This window comes from Kwoniella botswanensis, chromosome 2 (assembly GCF_036426115.1).
Source record: "Kwoniella botswanensis chromosome 2, complete sequence".
Classification (NCBI taxonomy): domain Eukaryota; kingdom Fungi; phylum Basidiomycota; class Tremellomycetes; order Tremellales; family Cryptococcaceae; genus Kwoniella; species Kwoniella botswanensis.
Genome location: NC_088600.1, coordinates 7,726 through 27,452, shown reverse-complemented (window position 1 = coordinate 27,452; position 19,727 = coordinate 7,726). Strand labels below are relative to the sequence as shown.

General features: G+C 51.4%; 6 protein-coding genes across 6 annotated transcripts; all 6 read right to left on the bottom strand.

Moving 5' to 3' along the window:
- Positions 1 to 2,810: 2,810 nt before the first annotated feature.
- Positions 2,811 to 4,166, bottom strand: L199_006890 (uncharacterized protein; the record flags this gene model as incomplete). The annotated part of the gene is made up of 1 exon (XM_064892587.1): positions 2,811 to 4,166. One exon carries the CDS (start codon positions 4,164 to 4,166, stop codon positions 2,811 to 2,813), a length of 1,356 nt encoding a protein of 451 aa, XP_064748659.1.
- A 465-nt stretch (positions 4,167 to 4,631) lies between these two features.
- Positions 4,632 to 5,858, bottom strand: L199_006889 (uncharacterized protein; the record flags this gene model as incomplete). Its single annotated transcript, XM_064892586.1, has 1 exon — positions 4,632 to 5,858. One exon carries the CDS (start codon positions 5,856 to 5,858, stop codon positions 4,632 to 4,634), a length of 1,227 nt encoding a protein of 408 aa, XP_064748658.1.
- A 3,755-nt stretch (positions 5,859 to 9,613) lies between these two features.
- Positions 9,614 to 10,969, bottom strand: L199_006888 (uncharacterized protein; the record flags this gene model as incomplete). The annotated part of the gene is made up of 1 exon (XM_064892585.1): positions 9,614 to 10,969. One exon carries the CDS (start codon positions 10,967 to 10,969, stop codon positions 9,614 to 9,616), a length of 1,356 nt encoding a protein of 451 aa, XP_064748657.1.
- A 465-nt stretch (positions 10,970 to 11,434) lies between these two features.
- L199_006887 (uncharacterized protein) lies at positions 11,435 to 12,660 on the bottom strand (the record flags this gene model as incomplete). The annotated part of the gene is made up of 2 exons (XM_064892584.1): positions 11,435 to 12,472; positions 12,559 to 12,660. The coding sequence occupies 2 exons, from the start codon at positions 12,658 to 12,660 to the stop codon at positions 11,435 to 11,437; spliced, it is 1,140 nt and encodes a 379-aa protein (XP_064748656.1).
- Positions 12,661 to 16,722: 4,062 nt separating this feature from the next.
- L199_006886 (uncharacterized protein) lies at positions 16,723 to 17,682 on the bottom strand (the record flags this gene model as incomplete). The annotated part of the gene is made up of 1 exon (XM_064892583.1): positions 16,723 to 17,682. The coding sequence occupies one exon, from the start codon at positions 17,680 to 17,682 to the stop codon at positions 16,723 to 16,725; it is 960 nt and encodes a 319-aa protein (XP_064748655.1).
- Positions 17,683 to 18,142: 460 nt separating this feature from the next.
- L199_006885 (uncharacterized protein) lies at positions 18,143 to 19,371 on the bottom strand (the record flags this gene model as incomplete). Its single annotated transcript, XM_064892582.1, has 4 exons — positions 18,143 to 18,315; positions 18,375 to 18,501; positions 18,570 to 18,898; positions 19,095 to 19,371. The coding sequence occupies 4 exons, from the start codon at positions 19,369 to 19,371 to the stop codon at positions 18,143 to 18,145; spliced, it is 906 nt and encodes a 301-aa protein (XP_064748654.1).
- Positions 19,372 to 19,727: the final 356 nt, after the last annotated feature.

The window sequence follows — 19,727 nt, the reverse complement described above, 5'->3', positions numbered from 1 at the left end:
CCGTCACCGTCCCCAACACACGAAATTGAAATCGCGGAAGTGGCAGGCATCGATTTGGATGAGATGATGCGGCTGTATGCGTCACTACTCAGTCCTGATCATGTAAAACCTGTAGACCTCACGGATGAGGTGGAAACGGAGCGTCTCATCAACGCGCTCAAACCGCGCCCCCTTGACGTCGACAAATGGGAAATTGCCGTCACTCCGCGACACTACCGTCACGAGTTCAGCTCCCCACTTGCGACTATTCAACTGGCCAGCTACCTCCCGCACATACGCGTCTGTCGGGACACTGTCGAAAAGCGATATTTTGACGATTTCATGCTTTTCGCTCAAAACAACCATCAAGTATGGATAGATTCCCGCTTCAAGCAACGCGCTTTTGACGAGATCAAGGCGTTCCAAACGATACAGCCATCCCCGCACCCTTTCTGTGCAGCCCTTGGTCATTCGCACCTTCCCGTCAGCGTTCTCACTTATTGCCTTGAGCGGGCTGGATGCGATACCCTACGGATTCGACAATATGGACACAAAATGCCCTTGACACCAATGTTCCACCGACGGGAGCCTGCGGAATCGACGCATCGCTACGCAAATGAGAATGAGTGGGATTTAGGTGTGTCATTCTGGGCGGAAGACATCTGGCTGTTCACGCCAACCCACGGGACTTCTCGTTCCGTCACGAAATACTCAATCGTCACCCCTGCCTCACTTGACTTTGGCTCTGTCGCCTTTGACACCCACTACCAAGGACGTCGCCTACGCGTAAAGGTCTATCCGCGCCTTGTCCATGCGATCAAGTCTTTCAACAGTCGATTCCAAGGCGAATTCCCCCTTTCGCTCACAACTCTCAGACGGAAAGTGCGGAATATTGACGCCATGCGTTCTCACCTCTCTCGCCTCCCGGATATTGAACTCGGTGGCTTTCGTATCGAGATTACTGTTGTGGCACCTACTTTGCACCAGGCGGAACAGTTTGCCATTGCTACACCATTCCTTACACCCTCTTTCTGGCTGAACCCACCGAGTGGGATGGAACGTTTCGCTCTTACTGCGAAACGCATCACAAAGTCCGGCTTATTCGCCAATGTCGACTGGATTCGTCAGCAAACACTGGAGCGAAAGGTGTTTGTAGGAAGCGGCTCCAGCAGACCCTCTCGCGTACAGATTCGCGCCTTGTTCGACTTGTACTCGTCCATTGGTTGGAACTCGGGTACCAGACGGACAACTAAATCGCTCGACGGAATGGCATGGTGGTGGGATCGTGGTGCGGGGCTTGCAGCGGAACTAGGTCTCACCTTTGAGCAACAGCTGGACCGCATATACGTCAATGATGCCGCAATTTACCGCCTGTTCCGCCTTCTCTGCACCCTCCTCCCTAATGGATATGTTCCCTGTCGTGAGTTCCCGCTTGACCCTCGTCATCGCTACCACTCTGCCGGTCAATCCCCAATACGTTTTCGATGTGGGAACAACGATTGTAGGCATCACCTGCCTAGACGTCAAATGCTCGCCTACTTTGCGACTTTCCTGAGCAGCGGAATTATACGGAAAGCAGACGTAGGCCTGGTTTAAGTGTTTATACTGATACATGCCATGAATATGTATTGTGTCACGTTGGCTACCTTCACCACAACATTGTATATAGTACAGGGGAATCGACCACTGGGCATCGTGCGTTTAACCAATCCGAACAGACCATCCAACTGCTCATCGTTTTGATACCTGTCCGACAGCAAGCTGAAGCAGGTCGGAACTACCTCCTCACCACCCATCCACCAAGCGTCCGTCGACAGTGATTTGGTTGGCGATCCATGATCTGAATTCCAGCCGAGAGCATTCAAGACGTCCACAAGGATCTGTCTTTGCTGTGGAGTAGGTACGTCAGATGCGGCGCCTTGAAACACCCTTCTGATCTGGGCTTGCTCATATACCCAATTCGCATTGCTGAGGAAAGCCTCTCGGGTGACCAGCTTGGCATCCAGGTGATGTTTGCAATGCGGACCTTCCCCTTGTCCGAGCCAGTAGGAAGGATCAAGGAATGGAGTGGCTTCCACCCGACGGTGGGCTTCTTTCAAGTCGGGTGCCTCCACGCTGACCTCTATTCGGAATCCTCCCAGAGCTGTATCATCCTTACCCGACAGATTGTGTATCATCCTTGACGCCTTCTGGACTTGATTCCTAACCCCGTACATGGTCTTGGGAATGCTCCCTTGCAGGTGAGAGTCGAACGACTTGATGACATGGACGATCCTTGGGTAGATTTTGAGCTTGAACTTGCGCCGTTTGTGGGTGGCTTTGATGCTGACCGTACCATAGTCCATCGAGCCTGGCAACATGGTCCGATAGTGACGGAAGCCATTATGTCTCCCTGTGGCCGAAGCAAACAGCCAGATGTAAGGAGATCCAAAGTTGACACCGATGTCCCATTTGTTGTATTTCGCATACTTGTGATCCACCTGAGCTGGTTCCGAGCTGAGGAATCGATCTGTGATGGGCATCTTCTGACCATATGCCTTGAGCCTGATCACAGTGCATCCGGAAGCGATGAGACAGTGCACAAAGACGCTGGTGGGCAGATGAGCCCTGCCCAGACTGGCTTGCTCACGGAATCGACCTTTTTTGGATGGCTTGGTACTTGTCGGCTTCTTCAATGAAAACGTCTCTATGTCGAGGATGGACCCATAACTGGTGGGTGGCTTGAGCGAGATACATGTACTGGCTGAAGTCTGGACCGTGGGACGTTTCAAGCCTCCTTGTAGGTGCCCGGTTGACGATCTGGACATCGGCCAGCGAGCTTTCAAACCTGTTCAAGTATTCCTCTGGTGAGATTGACAGTTCCCATCGGTCCACATCGGTAGGTTTCCTCTCCAACTCGTCCAGCCAGTCGTTCCCTTCCTCCTGATGTTCCACCAGCTTCTTGAATCCTCCCATGAAAGGTAACTCTGGGACAAACGACTCGAGCCATTCCACCCCACATCTTCTAATACTGGAGGGCTCCACCCTCTATCCCGTACATCCACACCCTCTTGTTCTCCCGTGACATCTTGTTCCGTACTAGCACGTATGCTCCCTCGTTCTTCTCCATCCTCATCCCCTCCCAGTAAGTCCCAAAGGTCATCGTCTATGTCCTCACCACCGTCATCTCTGCCCGCACCATCTTCCATTATCCCTTGACCATCCCGTCCATCAGACTCCTGGGGATCTATATCCATCCCCCCTTGGTCCGATTCATCTTCTTCTGGCTGCCATTGATATGATCCATCGTCACTCATCACTGATCGTTCCTCTTCATTCTCTTCATCGGACCATGGTCTGTCATCCCCATCCTGGGCTGCATCCTCGATCTCCTTGGCCCGCTTTCTCTCCCAATAAGCCTCATCCTCGATCTCTTCCTCCTCCTCCTCCTCCTCCTCCTCGTCGTCGTCATCTTCTTCTACTTCTTTACCAGCCCCGTCCTCTTCATACACTTCCGTCTCCTGACCATGACTGAATACGTCATCATCCGCCTCATCGTATACATAGAGGACGGGATTGGTAACTCTGGAGGAGGACCTACGGGTGGGAGTGAGTGGTGAGCTGTTGATCTGCAAGTGGTTGATGGACAGACCGTTGGGTGACAGAGACTGAGATGACCGACGGGTACTTGCAGGACTCAGACTGGGCGTTCCCACGACTGAACTCAGAGGGGATGACGTGGAGTTAGCTGGTGGGACATGGCCAGATGCAGAGTGCGCCGAGCTGAGCGGACTGCTGAAACGACTGGGGGTCTTTAGAGTGGATCTCCAAGGGGATGCTTCAAGGAGAGATGCTATCGAAGGGGCAGGTGTCAATGAGTTGCTGAGATATGGAGCTGCCCTTTGAGCTGGAGAGTAAAGAGATGCTGTCGAAGGGGCAGGTGTCAATGAGTTGCTGAGATATCGAGCGGCCCTTTGAGCTGGAGAGTAACTGGGACAGTTGAACCGTAGCTGATGTTTGTTGAGCCCACTCGCATTCAACACCAATCTCCCACATGCACATACCACCACCTCCGTGTCTGAAATATCATCCTTGGTGAATCGATCTCCCTTGTGTCTCTTCTTGAAGTGTTCCACCAGATCGACATAAAGAATCCCAGCACACCTATTGCATCTGCCTGAGGGGTTGGTCGTCTTTCCTCTGGGCATGGTATTTCTTATGTGATATGAATGTCTAAATGGAATCGCATCAAAGAAATCCCTACTGAGTAGAAGAAGTATGGTAAGTAGAGACGCGTCTGACTACTAAAGAAACCCCTATTGGGGGTTACATATCAAATTGTACAAGCAGACGCGTCTGACCCCTATAAAAACCACTACTGGCTGACCCCTAAAGAAACCACTACTGAGTCTGACCCCTAAAGAAACCACTACTGGGGATACGAAGGATCGTACATACTGTCTGGCTGACCCCTACAAAAACCACTACTGGGTATACAAAGGATCGTACACCCTTACTGGCTGACCCCTAAAGAAACCACTACTGAGTCTGACCCCTAAAGAAACCACTACTGGGGATACGAAGGATCGTACATACTGTCCGGCTGACCCCTACAGAAACCACTACTGAGTATACATAGTATGGTTGGTACATAATTACATAGCGCTTATGGCTTACACATGATGACTGGGGTATCGTTTACGGTGGTAGGATAACCCTCTCTCACTAGCTGTCACCTTTCCGCAGGAGCACACCCATAAGCCCGTCTCTGCCATCTCCTCTGCAGTGAACCTGTCCTCACCGTGTTTCTTCTTGATGTGATCGAGGAGATCCTTGTAGGTCTTATCACATTTGGGACAAGTATCCTGCCCTGACCTCGGCTTCCAGGACCTCTTAGCACGGGGTAACATGATTCCTTGCATGTCCAAGTAATCCGTTGTAGGCTCGCAGGTGAACATGGTGATCACCACTCGTTTCTTGGCATCTTCTGGCTTGAGAGCCACCACTCGATGAGGTAGGAGCCCTGGCTGGAAGAACACAACATCACCGGGAAAGACGGGTAAAGCGAGTCCTAACGTGGGAAGCAAGAGATCACCCCTACCATCTGTGTGATCCCAGTCTAAGTTCTCCCGACCCAAGACGAGGAGTGTGGTGTATAGACGACGGTCATCATGGTTATCCATGTGCAGCTTCTCTGATTGACCTTGGGTGATCGCAGAGCAGGTAGCCAGCTGACCGAAGCGGAAGAAATCGGCTACATGGTCAACCTGGACATCTTGAAAGTCGGAAGGGGACAATCCACGGAGATCGAGCTTTCCTTGGTCAACGGCAGACCTGAAACGGTCGTTGCTGGCTTTATGTGCCAGGCAGGTCTTACGATCCACCTGGTCGAGCCTGGCTTGAACCTTCTCCTTGACGACAGCATCTATGGCCAAGCATAGTCCCAGCATACATTGCCTTCTCGCTGCTGCGACCCGTTTGTTCGAATGTGGTTGTAGTGTGTCATTGGTGACCCAGGGTGTATGGATCTCGGAGGCACGGAAGAAGACACCAAGATGATGCGGGCTCAGTCCAGTGGTACGCTCGGTACCTTTGATGAAAGCTTGACACCCAGCGCTCTCACTTTTCCTGGCGGCTTCAAGTATGGTATCCTGATCTCCCTGTGATAGCTGACCGGAGATCCTGACCACCCAGAACTTGGGACCACCCGATCTATGGGGGCGCGGAATGGCCAAATCGCCATGCTCAGGCAGTCGACGGAGCGGCTGGTCAGCCGAGTCACCAAGTAGCCGTCTCACAGTTGCCTCGATGTTTGATCGGTTTGACCTGGTGTGGGTGCAGTAGTATGTCTGGACATGGGCCGGTGTGGGCGCTTGGATGACGGATGGGACTCGAGACATGGCTGCCTAAGGGATGATGGTGAGTGACGGTGGATCACATGACGGGAAACTCACGGTTTGTATCACCCGATGTCTGTACTGTACCTATTCAATCGGGGCGTTACGGTTTGTGATGTGATACGGTACCTAAGACAACCTACCGGTCAGCTTTCGACATGACCCTCCACCATACACAGCTCTGCCAGACCCGATGGGCACGGCATGTGCCGCCCACCGCAACCCTCATATGCATCATTAGACTATATACTACTTGGCCCTATATCCCCGTCCCAGCTTGGTCAGGACCATCGGGTCCATCTTCTTCTTCAATTCCTCCATGCGGAGCACCTTTCTGTGCGATGGTGCCGGTGCCGGTGCCGGTCTCGTCTTCCGCTTTGGCTTGAACAGGACGTTGCGACTCACTGTCAAATCGATGGGGTTGGATCGCGTACCGGTTTTAGCGTTCCTATCGGTTCAGAATCAGCGTACGGTACGATATGATGTCAACTTAGATTTAATCGTGTATGGGCGTTCGGTGGGTGGTGGGGGAATGTCCTCTGACCCCTAAATCGACCCCTGCTTATATAGACATCGACCTGCTCTGACGATGCGATATGGACGACACCATTGATCGCACCATACGACCAATATCGCATCGTTTATCGCATCATACGACCAATATCGCATCGTTATGACATCGTGTATCGCATCATACGACCAATATCGCGTCGTTTACGACCAATATCGCATCGTTATGACATCGTTATCGCACCATACGACCAATATCGCATCGTGATTCATCGTATGACATCGTTGTCGCATCGTTATCGCATCATCTATCGCACCATACGACCAATCTCGCATGGCATCACATCGTCGGCCACCCAGATGGTAAAAGTGGTATGGGGACTCATTCCTAACGAAATTTCAATGCGATTCTAATGGTAGGATCGGTTTAACTCTATCTGCAACGGTCAAGGAGTTAGAAAAAAAGGGCATTCCTAGACGCAAGTTTTTTTTTTTGAGTGAGGGGTACCGTGAGGGGTACCGTTAGATGCGAAATTTCGAGAGGAATCTGATGGTACGGGCCACACTACTCTAACCGCGCTGGGTGTGGAGCAATTTGCCAAATCAGTATTATGCAATCCAAATGAAGTGGATCTACGTTGTCTGGGGGTCATATGGTTTGTGGATAGGTAGCTGGTTTGAAAATTCGCTCGATATGGGTTAAATCTGATAAATTAGCAGTGAATGACAGATTCTGTGTGATGAGATTATGCGAAATCCCCAAGGGGAAATAGTGCTTGGAAGATGGTGGACAGCTGAGCTGCGACAGGTGATGACTAAGTATATTTCATGCAGACTGGAGCTGTTACATCTGAACGAGCTGGATTGAACAAAAACATCGGTTAACCCCCCCATTAACCCCCAGTCAAACGGGCGATCAGCCAGGTAGTTATGAAGGTATAGGTGGCGGGGACCACGTGTGGGTGTGTGTTAGGGGTTACATACCGATTCTCTGAGGGGTGCCGATTTTGGGCCGAATTTCGTGCATGCATATTATCGTCCCAGATGGTAGAGGGGACGTCTAGGATGCTGGGAAAATTGATCTGAGGTCTCTACGTGATGTGTAGCGTGATTGAGAAAATATTCTGGGTCGGCACGGGAGCGACCCCCCAAGCCGGGATCAAATTTGGGTCTGAAAAAAAAAAAGATTACATCGGCCACGCACACATGCATGCTTCATGACATATATCACCTGGTAGAGGAGGAGTGTGTGAGCCAGGATATACCAGTTGCAGGACGATAGCATCGGTGTGTGACAAATGAGAAATTATTTTCACTCACAGCTCGGTCTGACCCCCCAAGCCGGGATCAAATCGAGGAAGAGTGAAAAACATTTTCCGTTTCGCGCATGCATGTATTCTTCCAAGTCTCTAAGACATTACCAGTACAGAATCGGCTGCTGAACCAGGATCTGAAGTCAGATTGTGCATAGCTGCGATGTGTGACGAATGAGAATTTATTTTCACTCACAAGACAGTCCGACCCCCTAAGCCGGGATCAAATCCGACTTGGTGAAAAACTTTTTTCAAATCGCCCATGCATGCATTCTTCAAGTTGTTCAAGATATTCCCAATACAGAACGAGCTGCCGATTCAGAATCTCAAGTCAGATCATGCATAGGTGCCGCGAGTGACAAATGAGAATTTATTTTCACTCACTCGACCTTCCGACCTCCTAAGCCGGGATCAAATTTCTGACCCAGGTTGACCCCTACAGAAACCCTCACTGAGCGTACGGCTCACCTGTTTGACGCGTCTCGTCTGACCCAAACCACAAGTCAGCTTATCGCTTACCGTGCATAGATCAAGCGACTCACCACCAAGTCCTGTCCTATCCTCATCTTCCATACCCTCGTCACCTCCCACGGCCCCCTGCTGGATTCCCAAGTCTGATATCCCCAAGACCTCGGCCGAGACCAATTCTGTCAACCACCTCAGCATCTTCACCCCATTCAGCTTATGGCGGCATCCCTTCTTACCGCAGGCGATCCTGAAAGGATGAGCGCTGTTCCTATGATATCCATGACCAGGTCCATCGGGATCTCTCTGACAGGGGGAATCGACCATTGGGCATGATGCGTTTCACCAATCCAAACAGACCATCCAACTGTTCATCAGTCCGATACTTGTCAGACAGCAAGCTGAAGCAGGTCGGAACTACCTCCTCACCACCCATCCACCAGGCATCGGTTGACAGCGACTTGGTGGGTGAGCCATGATCTGAATTCCAGCCGAGAGAATTCAAGATGTCGACCAGGATCTGTCTTTGCTGTGGAGTAGGTACGTTGGATGCGGCTCCTTGAAACACGCTTCTGATCTGAGCTTGCTCGTATACCCAGTTGGCATTACTGAGGAAAGCCTCTCGGGTGACCAGCTTGGCATCCAGGTGATGTTTGCAGTGAGGACCTTCTCCTTGACCGAGCCAGTAGGAAGGATCAAGGAATGGAGTCGCTTCCACCAGACGGCGGGCTTCTTTCAAGCCGGGTGCCGTCACACTGACCTCTATCCGGAACCCTCCGAGACCTCTGTCGTCCTTGCTGGAAAGGTTGTGTATCATCCTTGACGCCTTCTCGACTTGATTCCTGACCCCGTACATGGTCTTGGGAATGCTCCCTTGCAGGTGAGAGTCGAACGACTTGATGACATGGACGATCCTTGGGTAGATTTTGAGCTTGAACTTGCGCCGTTTGTGGGTGGCTTTGATGCTGACCGTACCATAGTCCATCGACCCCGGCAACATGGTCCGATAGTGACGGAAGCCATTGTGTCTGCCTGTGGCCGAAGCAAACAGCCAGATGTAAGGAGATCCAAAGTTGACCCCAATGTCCCATTTGTTGTATTTCGCATACTTGTGATCGACCTGAGCTGGTTCCGAGCTGAGGAAGCGATCTGTGATGGGCATCTTCTGACCATATGCCTTGAGCCGTATGACACTGCATCCGGAAGCAATGAGGCAGTGAACAAAAACACTGGTCGGGAGATGAGCCCTGCCCAGACTGGCTTGCTCACGGAATCGACCTTTTTGGATGGCTTGGTACTTGTCGGCTTCTTCAATGAAAACGTCTCTATGTCGAGGATGGACCCATAACTGGTGGGTGGCTTGAGCGAGATACATGTACTGGCTGAAGTCTGGACCGTGGGACGTTTCAAGCCTCCTTGTAGGTGCCCGGTTGACGATCTGGACATCGGCCAGCGAGCTTTCAAACCTGTTCAAGTATTCCTCTGGTGAGATTGACAGTTCCCATCGGTCCACATCGGTAGGTTTCCTCTCCAACTCGTCCAGCCAGTCGTTCCCTTCCTCCTGATGTTCCACCAGCTTCTTGAATCCTCCCATGAAAGGTAACTCTGGGACAAACGACTCGAGCCATTCCACCCCACATCTTCTAATACTGGAGGGCTCCACCCTCTATCCCGTACATCCACACCCTCTTGTTCTCCCGTGACATCTTGTTCCGTACTAGCACGTATGCTCCCTCGTTCTTCTCCATCCTCATCCCCTCCCAGTAAGTCCCAAAGGTCATCGTCTATGTCCTCACCACCGTCATCTCTGCCCGCACCATCTTCCATTATCCCTTGACCATCCCGTCCATCAGACTCCTGGGGATCTATATCCATCCCCCCTTGGTCCGATTCATCTTCTTCTGGCTGCCATTGATATGATCCATCGTCACTCATCACTGATCGTTCCTCTTCATTCTCTTCATCGGACCATGGTCTGTCATCCCCATCCTGGGCTGCATCCTCGATCTCCTTGGCCCGCTTTCTCTCCCAATAAGCCTCATCCTCGATCTCTTCCTCCTCCTCCTCCTCCTCCTCCTCGTCGTCGTCATCTTCTTCTACTTCTTTACCAGCCCCGTCCTCTTCATACACTTCCGTCTCCTGACCATGACTGAATACGTCATCATCCGCCTCATCGTATACATAGAGGACGGGATTGGTAACTCTGGAGGAGGACCTACGGGTGGGAGTGAGTGGTGAGCTGTTGATCTGCAAGTGGTTGATGGACAGACCGTTGGGTGACAGAGACTGAGATGACCGACGGGTACTTGCAGGACTCAGACTGGGCGTTCCCACGACTGAACTCAGAGGGGATGACGTGGAGTTAGCTGGTGGGACATGGCCAGATGCAGAGTGCGCCGAGCTGAGCGGACTGCTGAAACGACTGGGGGTCTTTAGAGTGGATCTCCAAGGGGATGCTTCAAGGAGAGATGCTATCGAAGGGGCAGGTGTCAATGAGTTGCTGAGATATGGAGCTGCCCTTTGAGCTGGAGAGTAAAGAGATGCTGTCGAAGGGGCAGGTGTCAATGAGTTGCTGAGATATCGAGCGGCCCTTTGAGCTGGAGAGTAACTGGGACAGTTGAACCGTAGCTGATGTTTGTTGAGCCCACTCGCATTCAACACCAATCTCCCACATGCACATACCACCACCTCCGTGTCTGAAATATCATCCTTGGTGAATCGATCTCCCTTGTGTCTCTTCTTGAAGTGTTCCACCAGATCGACATAAAGAATCCCAGCACACCTATTGCATCTGCCTGAGGGGTTGGTCGTCTTTCCTCTGGGCATGGTATTTCTTATGTGATATGAATGTCTAAATGGAATCGCATCAAAGAAATCCCTACTGAGTAGAAGAAGTATGGTAAGTAGAGACGCGTCTGACTACTAAAGAAACCCCTATTGGGGGTTACATATCAAATTGTACAAGCAGACGCGTCTGACCCCTATAAAAACCACTACTGGCTGACCCCTAAAGAAACCACTACTGAGTCTGACCCCTAAAGAAACCACTACTGGGGATACGAAGGATCGTACATACTGTCTGGCTGACCCCTACAAAAACCACTACTGGGTATACAAAGGATCGTACACCCTTACTGGCTGACCCCTAAAGAAACCACTACTGAGTCTGACCCCTAAAGAAACCACTACTGGGGATACGAAGGATCGTACATACTGTCCGGCTGACCCCTACAGAAACCACTACTGAGTATACATAGTATGGTTGGTACATAATTACATAGCGCTTATGGCTTACACATGATGACTGGGGTATCGTTTACGGTGGTAGGATAACCCTCTCTCACTAGCTGTCACCTTTCCGCAGGAGCACACCCATAAGCCCGTCTCTGCCATCTCCTCTGCAGTGAACCTGTCCTCACCGTGTTTCTTCTTGATGTGATCGAGGAGATCCTTGTAGGTCTTATCACATTTGGGACAAGTATCCTGCCCTGACCTCGGCTTCCAGGACCTCTTAGCACGGGGTAACATGATTCCTTGCATGTCCAAGTAATCCGTTGTAGGCTCGCAGGTGAACATGGTGATCACCACTCGTTTCTTGGCATCTTCTGGCTTGAGAGCCACCACTCGATGAGGTAGGAGCCCTGGCTGGAAGAACACAACATCACCGGGAAAGACGGGTAAAGCGAGTCCTAACGTGGGAAGCAAGAGATCACCCCTACCATCTGTGTGATCCCAGTCTAAGTTCTCCCGACCCAAGACGAGGAGTGTGGTGTATAGACGACGGTCATCATGGTTATCCATGTGCAGCTTCTCTGATTGACCTTGGGTGATCGCAGAGCAGGTAGCCAGCTGACCGAAGCGGAAGAAATCGGCTACATGGTCAACCTGGACATCTTGAAAGTCGGAAGGGGACAATCCACGGAGATCGAGCTTTCCTTGGTCAACGGCAGACCTGAAACGGTCGTTGCTGGCTTTATGTGCCAGGCAGGTCTTACGATCCACCTGGTCGAGCCTGGCTTGAACCTTCTCCTTGACGACAGCATCTATGGCCAAGCATAGTCCCAGCATACATTGCCTTCTCGCTGCTGCGACCCGTTTGTTCGAATGTGGTTGTAGTGTGTCATTGGTGACCCAGGGTGTATGGATCTCGGAGGCACGGAAGAAGACACCAAGATGATGCGGGCTCAGTCCAGTGGTACGCTCGGTACCTTTGATGAAAGCTTGACACCCAGCGCTCTCACTTTTCCTGGCGGCTTCAAGTATGGTATCCTGATCTCCTGTGATAGCTGACCGGAGATCCTGACCACCCAGAACTTGGGACCACCCGATCTATGGGGGCGCGGAATGGCCAAATCGCCATGCTCAGGCAGTCGACGGAGCGGCTGGTCAGCCGAGTCACCAAGTAGCCGTCTCACAGTTGCCTCGATGTTTGATCGGTTTGACCTGGTGTGGGTGCAGTAGTATGTCTGGACATGGGCCGGTGTGGGCGCTTGGATGACGGATGGGACTCGAGACATGGCTGCCTAAGGGATGATGGTGAGTGACGGTGGATCACATGACGGGAAACTCACGGTTTGTATCACCCGATGTCTGTACTGTACCTATTCAATCGGGGCGTTACGGTTTGTGATGTGATACGGTACCTAAGACAACCTACCGGTCAGCTTTCGACATGACCCTCCACCATACACAGCTCTGCCAGACCCGATGGGCACGGCATGTGCCGCCCACCGCAACCCTCATATGCATCATTAGACTATATACTACTTGGCCCTATATCCCCGTCCCAGCTTGGTCAGGACCATCGGGTCCATCTTCTTCTTCAATTCCTCCATGCGGAGCACCTTTCTGTGCGATGGTGCCGGTGCCGGTGCCGGTCTCGTCTTCCGCTTTGGCTTGAACAGGACGTTGCGACTCACTGTCAAATCGATGGGGTTGGATCGCGTACCGGTTTTAGCGTTCCTATCGGTTCAGAATCAGCGTACGGTACGATATGATGTCAACTTAGATTTAATCGTGTATGGGCGTTCGGTGGGTGGTGGGGAATGTCCTCTGACCCCTAAATCGACCCCTGCTTATATAGACATCGACCTGCTCTGACGATGCGATATGGACGACACCATTGATCGCACCATACGACCAATATCGCATCGTTTATCGCATCATACGACCAATATCGCATCGTTATGACATCGTGTATCGCATCATACGACCAATATCGCGTCGTTTACGACCAATATCGCATCGTTATGACATCGTTATCGCACCATACGACCAATATCGCATCGTGATTCATCGTATGACATCGTTGTCGCATCGTTATCGCATCATCTATCGCACCATACGACCAATCTCGCATGGCATCACATCGTCGGCCACCCAGATGGTAAAAGTGGTATGGGGACTCATTCCTAACGAAATTTCAATGCGATTCTAATGGTAGGATCGGTTTAACTCTATCTGCAACGGTCAAGGAGTTAGAAAAAAGGGCATTCCTAGACGCAAGTTTTTTTTTTTGAGTGAGGGGTACCGTGAGGGGTACCGTTAGATGCGAAATTTCGAGAGGAATCTGATGGTACGGGCCACACTACTCTAACCGCGCTGGGTGTGGAGCAATTTGCCAAATCAGTATTATGCAATCCAAATGAAGTGGATCTACGTTGTCTGGGGTCATATGGTTTGTGGATAGGTAGCTGGTTTGAAAATTCGCTCGATATGGGTTAAATCTGATAAATTAGCAGTGAATGACAGATTCTGTGTGATGAGATTATGCGAAATCCCCAAGGGGAAATAGTGCTTGGAAGATGGTGGACAGCTGAGCTGCGACAGGTGATGACTAAGTATATTTCATGCAGACTGGAGCTGTTACATCTGAACGAGCTGGATTGAACAAAACATCGGTTAACCCCCATTAACCCCCAGTCAAACGGGCGATCAGCCAGGTAGTTATGAAGGTATAGGTGGCGGGGACCACGGGTTACATACCGATTCTCTGAGGGGTGCCGATTTTGGGCCGAATTTCGTGCATGCATATTATCGTCCCAGATGGTGAGGGGGACGTCTAGGATGCTGGGAAAATTGATCTGAGGTCTCTACGTGATGTGTAGCGTGATTGAGAAAATATTCTGGGTCAAACTTGGGGTTACATGCATGCTTCATGACATATATCACCTGGTAGAGGGGAGGAGTGTGTGAGCCGGGATATACCAGTTGCAGGACGATAGCATCGGTGTGTGACAAATGAGAAATTATTTTCACTCACAGCTCGGTCTGACCCCCAAGCCGGGATCAAATCGAGGAAGAGTGAAAAACATTTTCCGTTTCGCGCATGCATGTATTCTTCCAAGTCTCTAAGACATTACCAGTACAGAATCGGCTGCTGAACCAGGATCTGAAGTCAGATTGTGCATAGCTGCGATGTGTGACGAATGAGAATTTATTTTCACTCACAAGACAGTCCGACCCCTAAGCCGGGATCAAATCCGACTTGGTGAAAAACTTTTTCAAAATCGCCCATGCATGCATTCTTCAAGTTGTTCAAGATATTCCCAATACAGAACGAGCTGCCGATTCAGAATCTCAAGTCAGATCATGCATAGGTGCCGCGAGTGACAAATGAGAATTTATTTTCACTCACTCGACCTTCCGACCTCCTAAGCCGGGATCAAATTTCTGACCCAGGTTGACCCCTACAGAAACCCTCACTGAGCGTACGGCTCACCTGTTTGACGCGTCTCGTCTGACCCAAACCACAAGTCAGCTTATCGCTTACCGTGCATAGATCAAGCGACTCACCACCAAGTCCTGTCCTATCCTCATCTTCCATACCCTCGTCACCTCCCACGGCCCCTGCTGGATTCCCAAGTCTGATATCCCCAAGACCTCGGCCGAGACCAATTCTGTCAACCACCTCAGCATCTTCACCCCATTCAGCTTATGGCGGCATCCCTTCTTACCGCAGGCGATCCTGAAAGGATGAGCGCTGTTCCTATGATATCCATGACCAGGTCCATCGGGATCTCTCTGACAGGGGAATCGACCATTGGGCATGATGCGTTTCACCAATCCAAACAGACCATCCAACTGTTCATCAGTCCGATACTTGTCAGACAGCAAGCTGAAGCAGGTCGGAACTACCTCCTCACCACCCATCCACCAGGCATCGGTTGACAGCGACTTGGTGGGTGAGCCATGATCTGAATTCCAGCCGAGAGAATTCAAGATGTCGACCAGGATCTGTCTTTGCTGTGGAGTAGGTACGTTGGATGCGGCTCCTTGAAACACGCTTCTGATCTGAGCTTGCTCGTATACCCAGTTGGCATTACTGAGGAAAGCCTCTCGGGTGACCAGCTTGGCATCCAGGTGATGTTTGCAGTGAGGACCTTCTCCTTGACCGAGCCAGTAGGAAGGATCAAGGAATGGAGTCGCTTCCACCAGACGGCGGGCTTCTTTCAAGCCGGGTGCCGTCACACTGACCTCTATCCGGAACCCTCCGAGACCTCTGTCGTCCTTGCTGGAAAGGTTGTGTATCATCCTTGACGCCTTCTCGACTTGATTCCTGACCCCGTACATGGTCTTGGGAATGCTCCCTTGCAGGTGAGAGTCGAACGACTTGATGACATGGACGATCCTTGGGTAGATTTTGAGCTTGAACTTGCGCCGTTTGTGGGTGGCTTTGATGCTGACCGTACCATAGTCCATCGACCCCGGCAACATGGTCCGATAGTGACGGAAGCCATTGTGTCTGCCTGTGGCCGAAGCAAACAGCCAGATGTAAGGAGATCCAAAGTTGACCCCAATGTCCCATTTGTTGTATTTCGCATACTTGTGATCGACCTGAGCTGGTTCCGAGCTGAGGAAGCGATCTGTGATGGGCATCTTCTGACCATATGCCTTGAGCCGTATGACACTGCATCCGGAAGCAATGAGGCAGTGAACAAAAACACTAGTCGGAGATGAGCCCTGCCCAGACTGGCTTGCTCACGGAATCGACCTTTTTGGATGGCTTGGTACTTGTCGGCTTCTTCAATGAAAACGTCTCTATGTCGAGGATGGACCCATAACTGGTGGGTGGCTTGAGCGAGATACATGTACTGGCTGAAGTCTGGACCGTGGGACGTTTCAAGCCTCCTTGTAGGTGCCCGGTTGACGATCTGGACATCGGCCAGCGAGCTTTCAAACCTGTTCAAGTATTCCTCTGGTGAGATTGACAGTTCCCATCGGTCCACATCGGTAGGTTTCCTCTCCAACTCGTCCAGCCAGTCGTTCCCTTCCTCCTGATGTTCCACCAGCTTCTTGAATCCTCCCATGAAAGGTAACTCTGGGACAAACGACTCGAGCCATTCCACCCCACATCTTCTAATACTGGAGGGCTCCACCCTCTATCCCGTACATCCACACCCTCTTGTTCTCCCGTGACATCTTGTTCCGTACTAGCACGTATGCTCCCTCGTTCTTCTCCATCCTCATCCCTCCCAGTAAGTCCCAAAGGTCATCGTCTATGTCCTCACCACCGTCATCTCTGCCCGCACCATCTTCCATTATCCCTTGACCATCCCGTCCATCAGACTCCTGGGGATCTATATCCATCCCCCTTGGTCCGATTCATCTTCTTCTGGCTGCCATTGATATGATCCATCGTCACTCATCACTGATCGTTCCTCTTCATTCTCTTCATCGGACCATGGTCTGTCATCCCCATCCTGGGCTGCATCCTCGATCTCCTTGGCCCGCTTTCTCTCCCAATAAGCCTCATCCTCGATCTCTTCCTCCTCCTCCTCCTCCTCCTCCTCGTCGTCGTCATCTTCTTCTACTTCTTTACCAGCCCCGTCCTCTTCATACACTTCCGTCTCCTGACCATGACTGAATACGTCATCATCCGCCTCATCGTATACATAGAGGACGGGATTGGTAACTCTGGAGGAGGACCTACGGGTGGGAGTGAGTGGTGAGCTGTTGATCTGCAAGTGGTTGATGGACAGACCGTTGGGTGACAGAGACTGAGATAACCGACGGGTACTTGCAGGACTCAGACTGGGCGTTCCCACGACTGAACTCAGAGGGGATGACGTGGAGTTAGCTGGTGGGACATGGCCAGATGCAGAGTGCGCCGAGCTGAGCGGACTGCTGAAACGACTGGGGGTCTTTAGAGTGGATCTCCAAGGGGATGCTTCAAGGAGAGATGCTATCGAAGGGGCAGGTGTCAATGAGTTGCTGAGATATGGAGCTGCCCTTTGAGCTGGAGAGTAAAGAGATGCTGTCGAAGGGGCAGGTGTCAATGAGTTGCTGAGATATCGAGCGGCCCTTTGAGCTGGAGAGTAACTGGGACAGTTGAACCGTAGCTGATGTTTGTTGAGCCCACTCGCATTCAACACCAATCTCCCACATGCACATACCACCACCTCCGTGTCTGAAATATCATCCTTGGTGAATCGATCTCCCTTGTGTCTCTTCTTGAAGTGTTCCACCAGATCGACATAAAGAATCCCAGCACACCTATTGCATCTGCCTGAGGGGTTGGTCGTCTTTCCTCTGGGCATGGTATTTCTTATGTGATATGAATGTCTAAATGGAATCGCATCAAAGAAATCCCTACTGAGTAGAAGAAGTATGGTAAGTAGAGACGCGTCTGACTACTAAAGAAACCCCTATTGGGGTTACATATCAAATTGTACAAGCAGACGCGTCTGACCCCTATAAAAACCACTACTGGCTGACCCCTAAAGAAACCACTACTGAGTCTGACCCTAAAGAAACCACTACTGGGGATACGAAGGATCGTACATACTGTCTGGCTGACCCTACAAAACCACTACTGGGTATACAAAGGATCGTACACCCTTACTGGCTGACCCCTAAAGAAACCACTACTGAGTCTGACCCTAAAGAAACCACTACTGGGGATACGAAGGATCGTACATACTGTCCGGCTGACCCCTACAGAAACCACTACTGAGTATACATAGTATGGTTGGTACATAATTACATAGCGCTTATGGCTTACACATGATGACTGGGGTATCGTTTGCGGTGGTGGGATAACCCTCTCTCACTAACTGTCACCTTTCCGCAGGAGCACACCCATAAGCCCGTCTCTGCCATCTCCTCTGCAGTGAACCTGTCCTCACCGTGTTTTCTTCTTGAGTGTGATCCGAGGGAGATCCCTTGTAGGTCTTATCACATTTGGGACAAGTATCCTGCCCTGACCTCGGCTTCCAGGACCTCTTAGCACGGGGTAACATGATTCCTTGCATGTCCAAGTAATCCGTTGTAGGCTCGCAGGTGAACATGGTGATCACCACTCGTTTCTTGGCATCTTCTGGCTTGAGAGCCACCACTCGATGAGGTAGGAGCCCTGGCTGGAAGAACACAACATCACCGGGAAAGACGGGTAAAGCGAGTCCTAACGTGGGAAGCAAGAGATCACCCTACCATCTGTGTGATCCCAGTCTAAGTTCTCCCGACCCAAGACGAGGAGTGTGGTGTATAGACGACGGTCATCATGGTTATCCATGTGCAGCTTCTCTGATTGACCTTGGGTGATCGCAGAGCAGGTAGCCAGCTGACCGAAGCGGAAGAAATCGGCTACATGGTCAACCTGGACATCTTGAAAGTCGGAAGGGGACAATCCACGGAGATCGAGCTTTCCTTGGTCAACGGCAGACCTGAAACGGTCGTTGCTGGCTTTATGTGCCAGGCAGGTCTTACGATCCACCTGGTCGAGCCTGGCTTGAACCTTCTCCTTGACGACAGCATCTATGGCCAAGCATAGTCCCAGCATACATTGCCTTCGCTGCTGCGACCCGTTTGTTCGAATGTGGTTGTAGTGTGTCATTGGTGACCCAGGGTGTATGGATCTCGGAGGCACGGAAGAAGACACCAAGATGATGCGGGCTCAGTCCAGTGGTACGCTCGGTACCTTTGATGAAAGCTTGACACCCAGCGCTCTCACTTTTCCTGGCGGCTTCAAGTATGGTATCCTGATCTCCCTGTGATAGCTGACCGGAGATCCTGACCACCCAGAACTTGGGACCACCCGATCTATGGGGGCGCGGAATGGCCAAATCGCCATGCTCAGGCAGTCGACGGAGCGGCTGGTCAGCCGAGTCACCAAGTAGCCGTCTCACAGTTGCCTCGATGTTTGATCGGTTTGACCTGGTGTGGGTGCAGTAGTATGTCTGGACATGGGCCGGTGTGGGCGCTTGGATGACGGATGGGACTCGAGACATGGCTGCCTAAGGGATGATGGTGAGTGACGGTGGATCACATGACGGAAACTCACGGTTTGTATCACCCGATGTCTGTACTGTACCTATTCAATCGGGGCGTTACGGTTTGTGATGTGATACGGTACCTAAGACAACCTACCGGTCAGCTTTCGACATGACCCTCCACCATACACAGCTCTGCCAGACCCGATGGGCACGGCATGTGCCGCCCACCGCAACCCTCATATGCATCATTAGACTATATACTACTTGGCCCTATATCCCCGTCCCAGCTTGGTCAGGACCATCGGGTCCATCTTCTTCTTCAATTCCTCCATGCGGAGCACCTTTCTGTGCGATGGTGCCGGTGCCGGTGC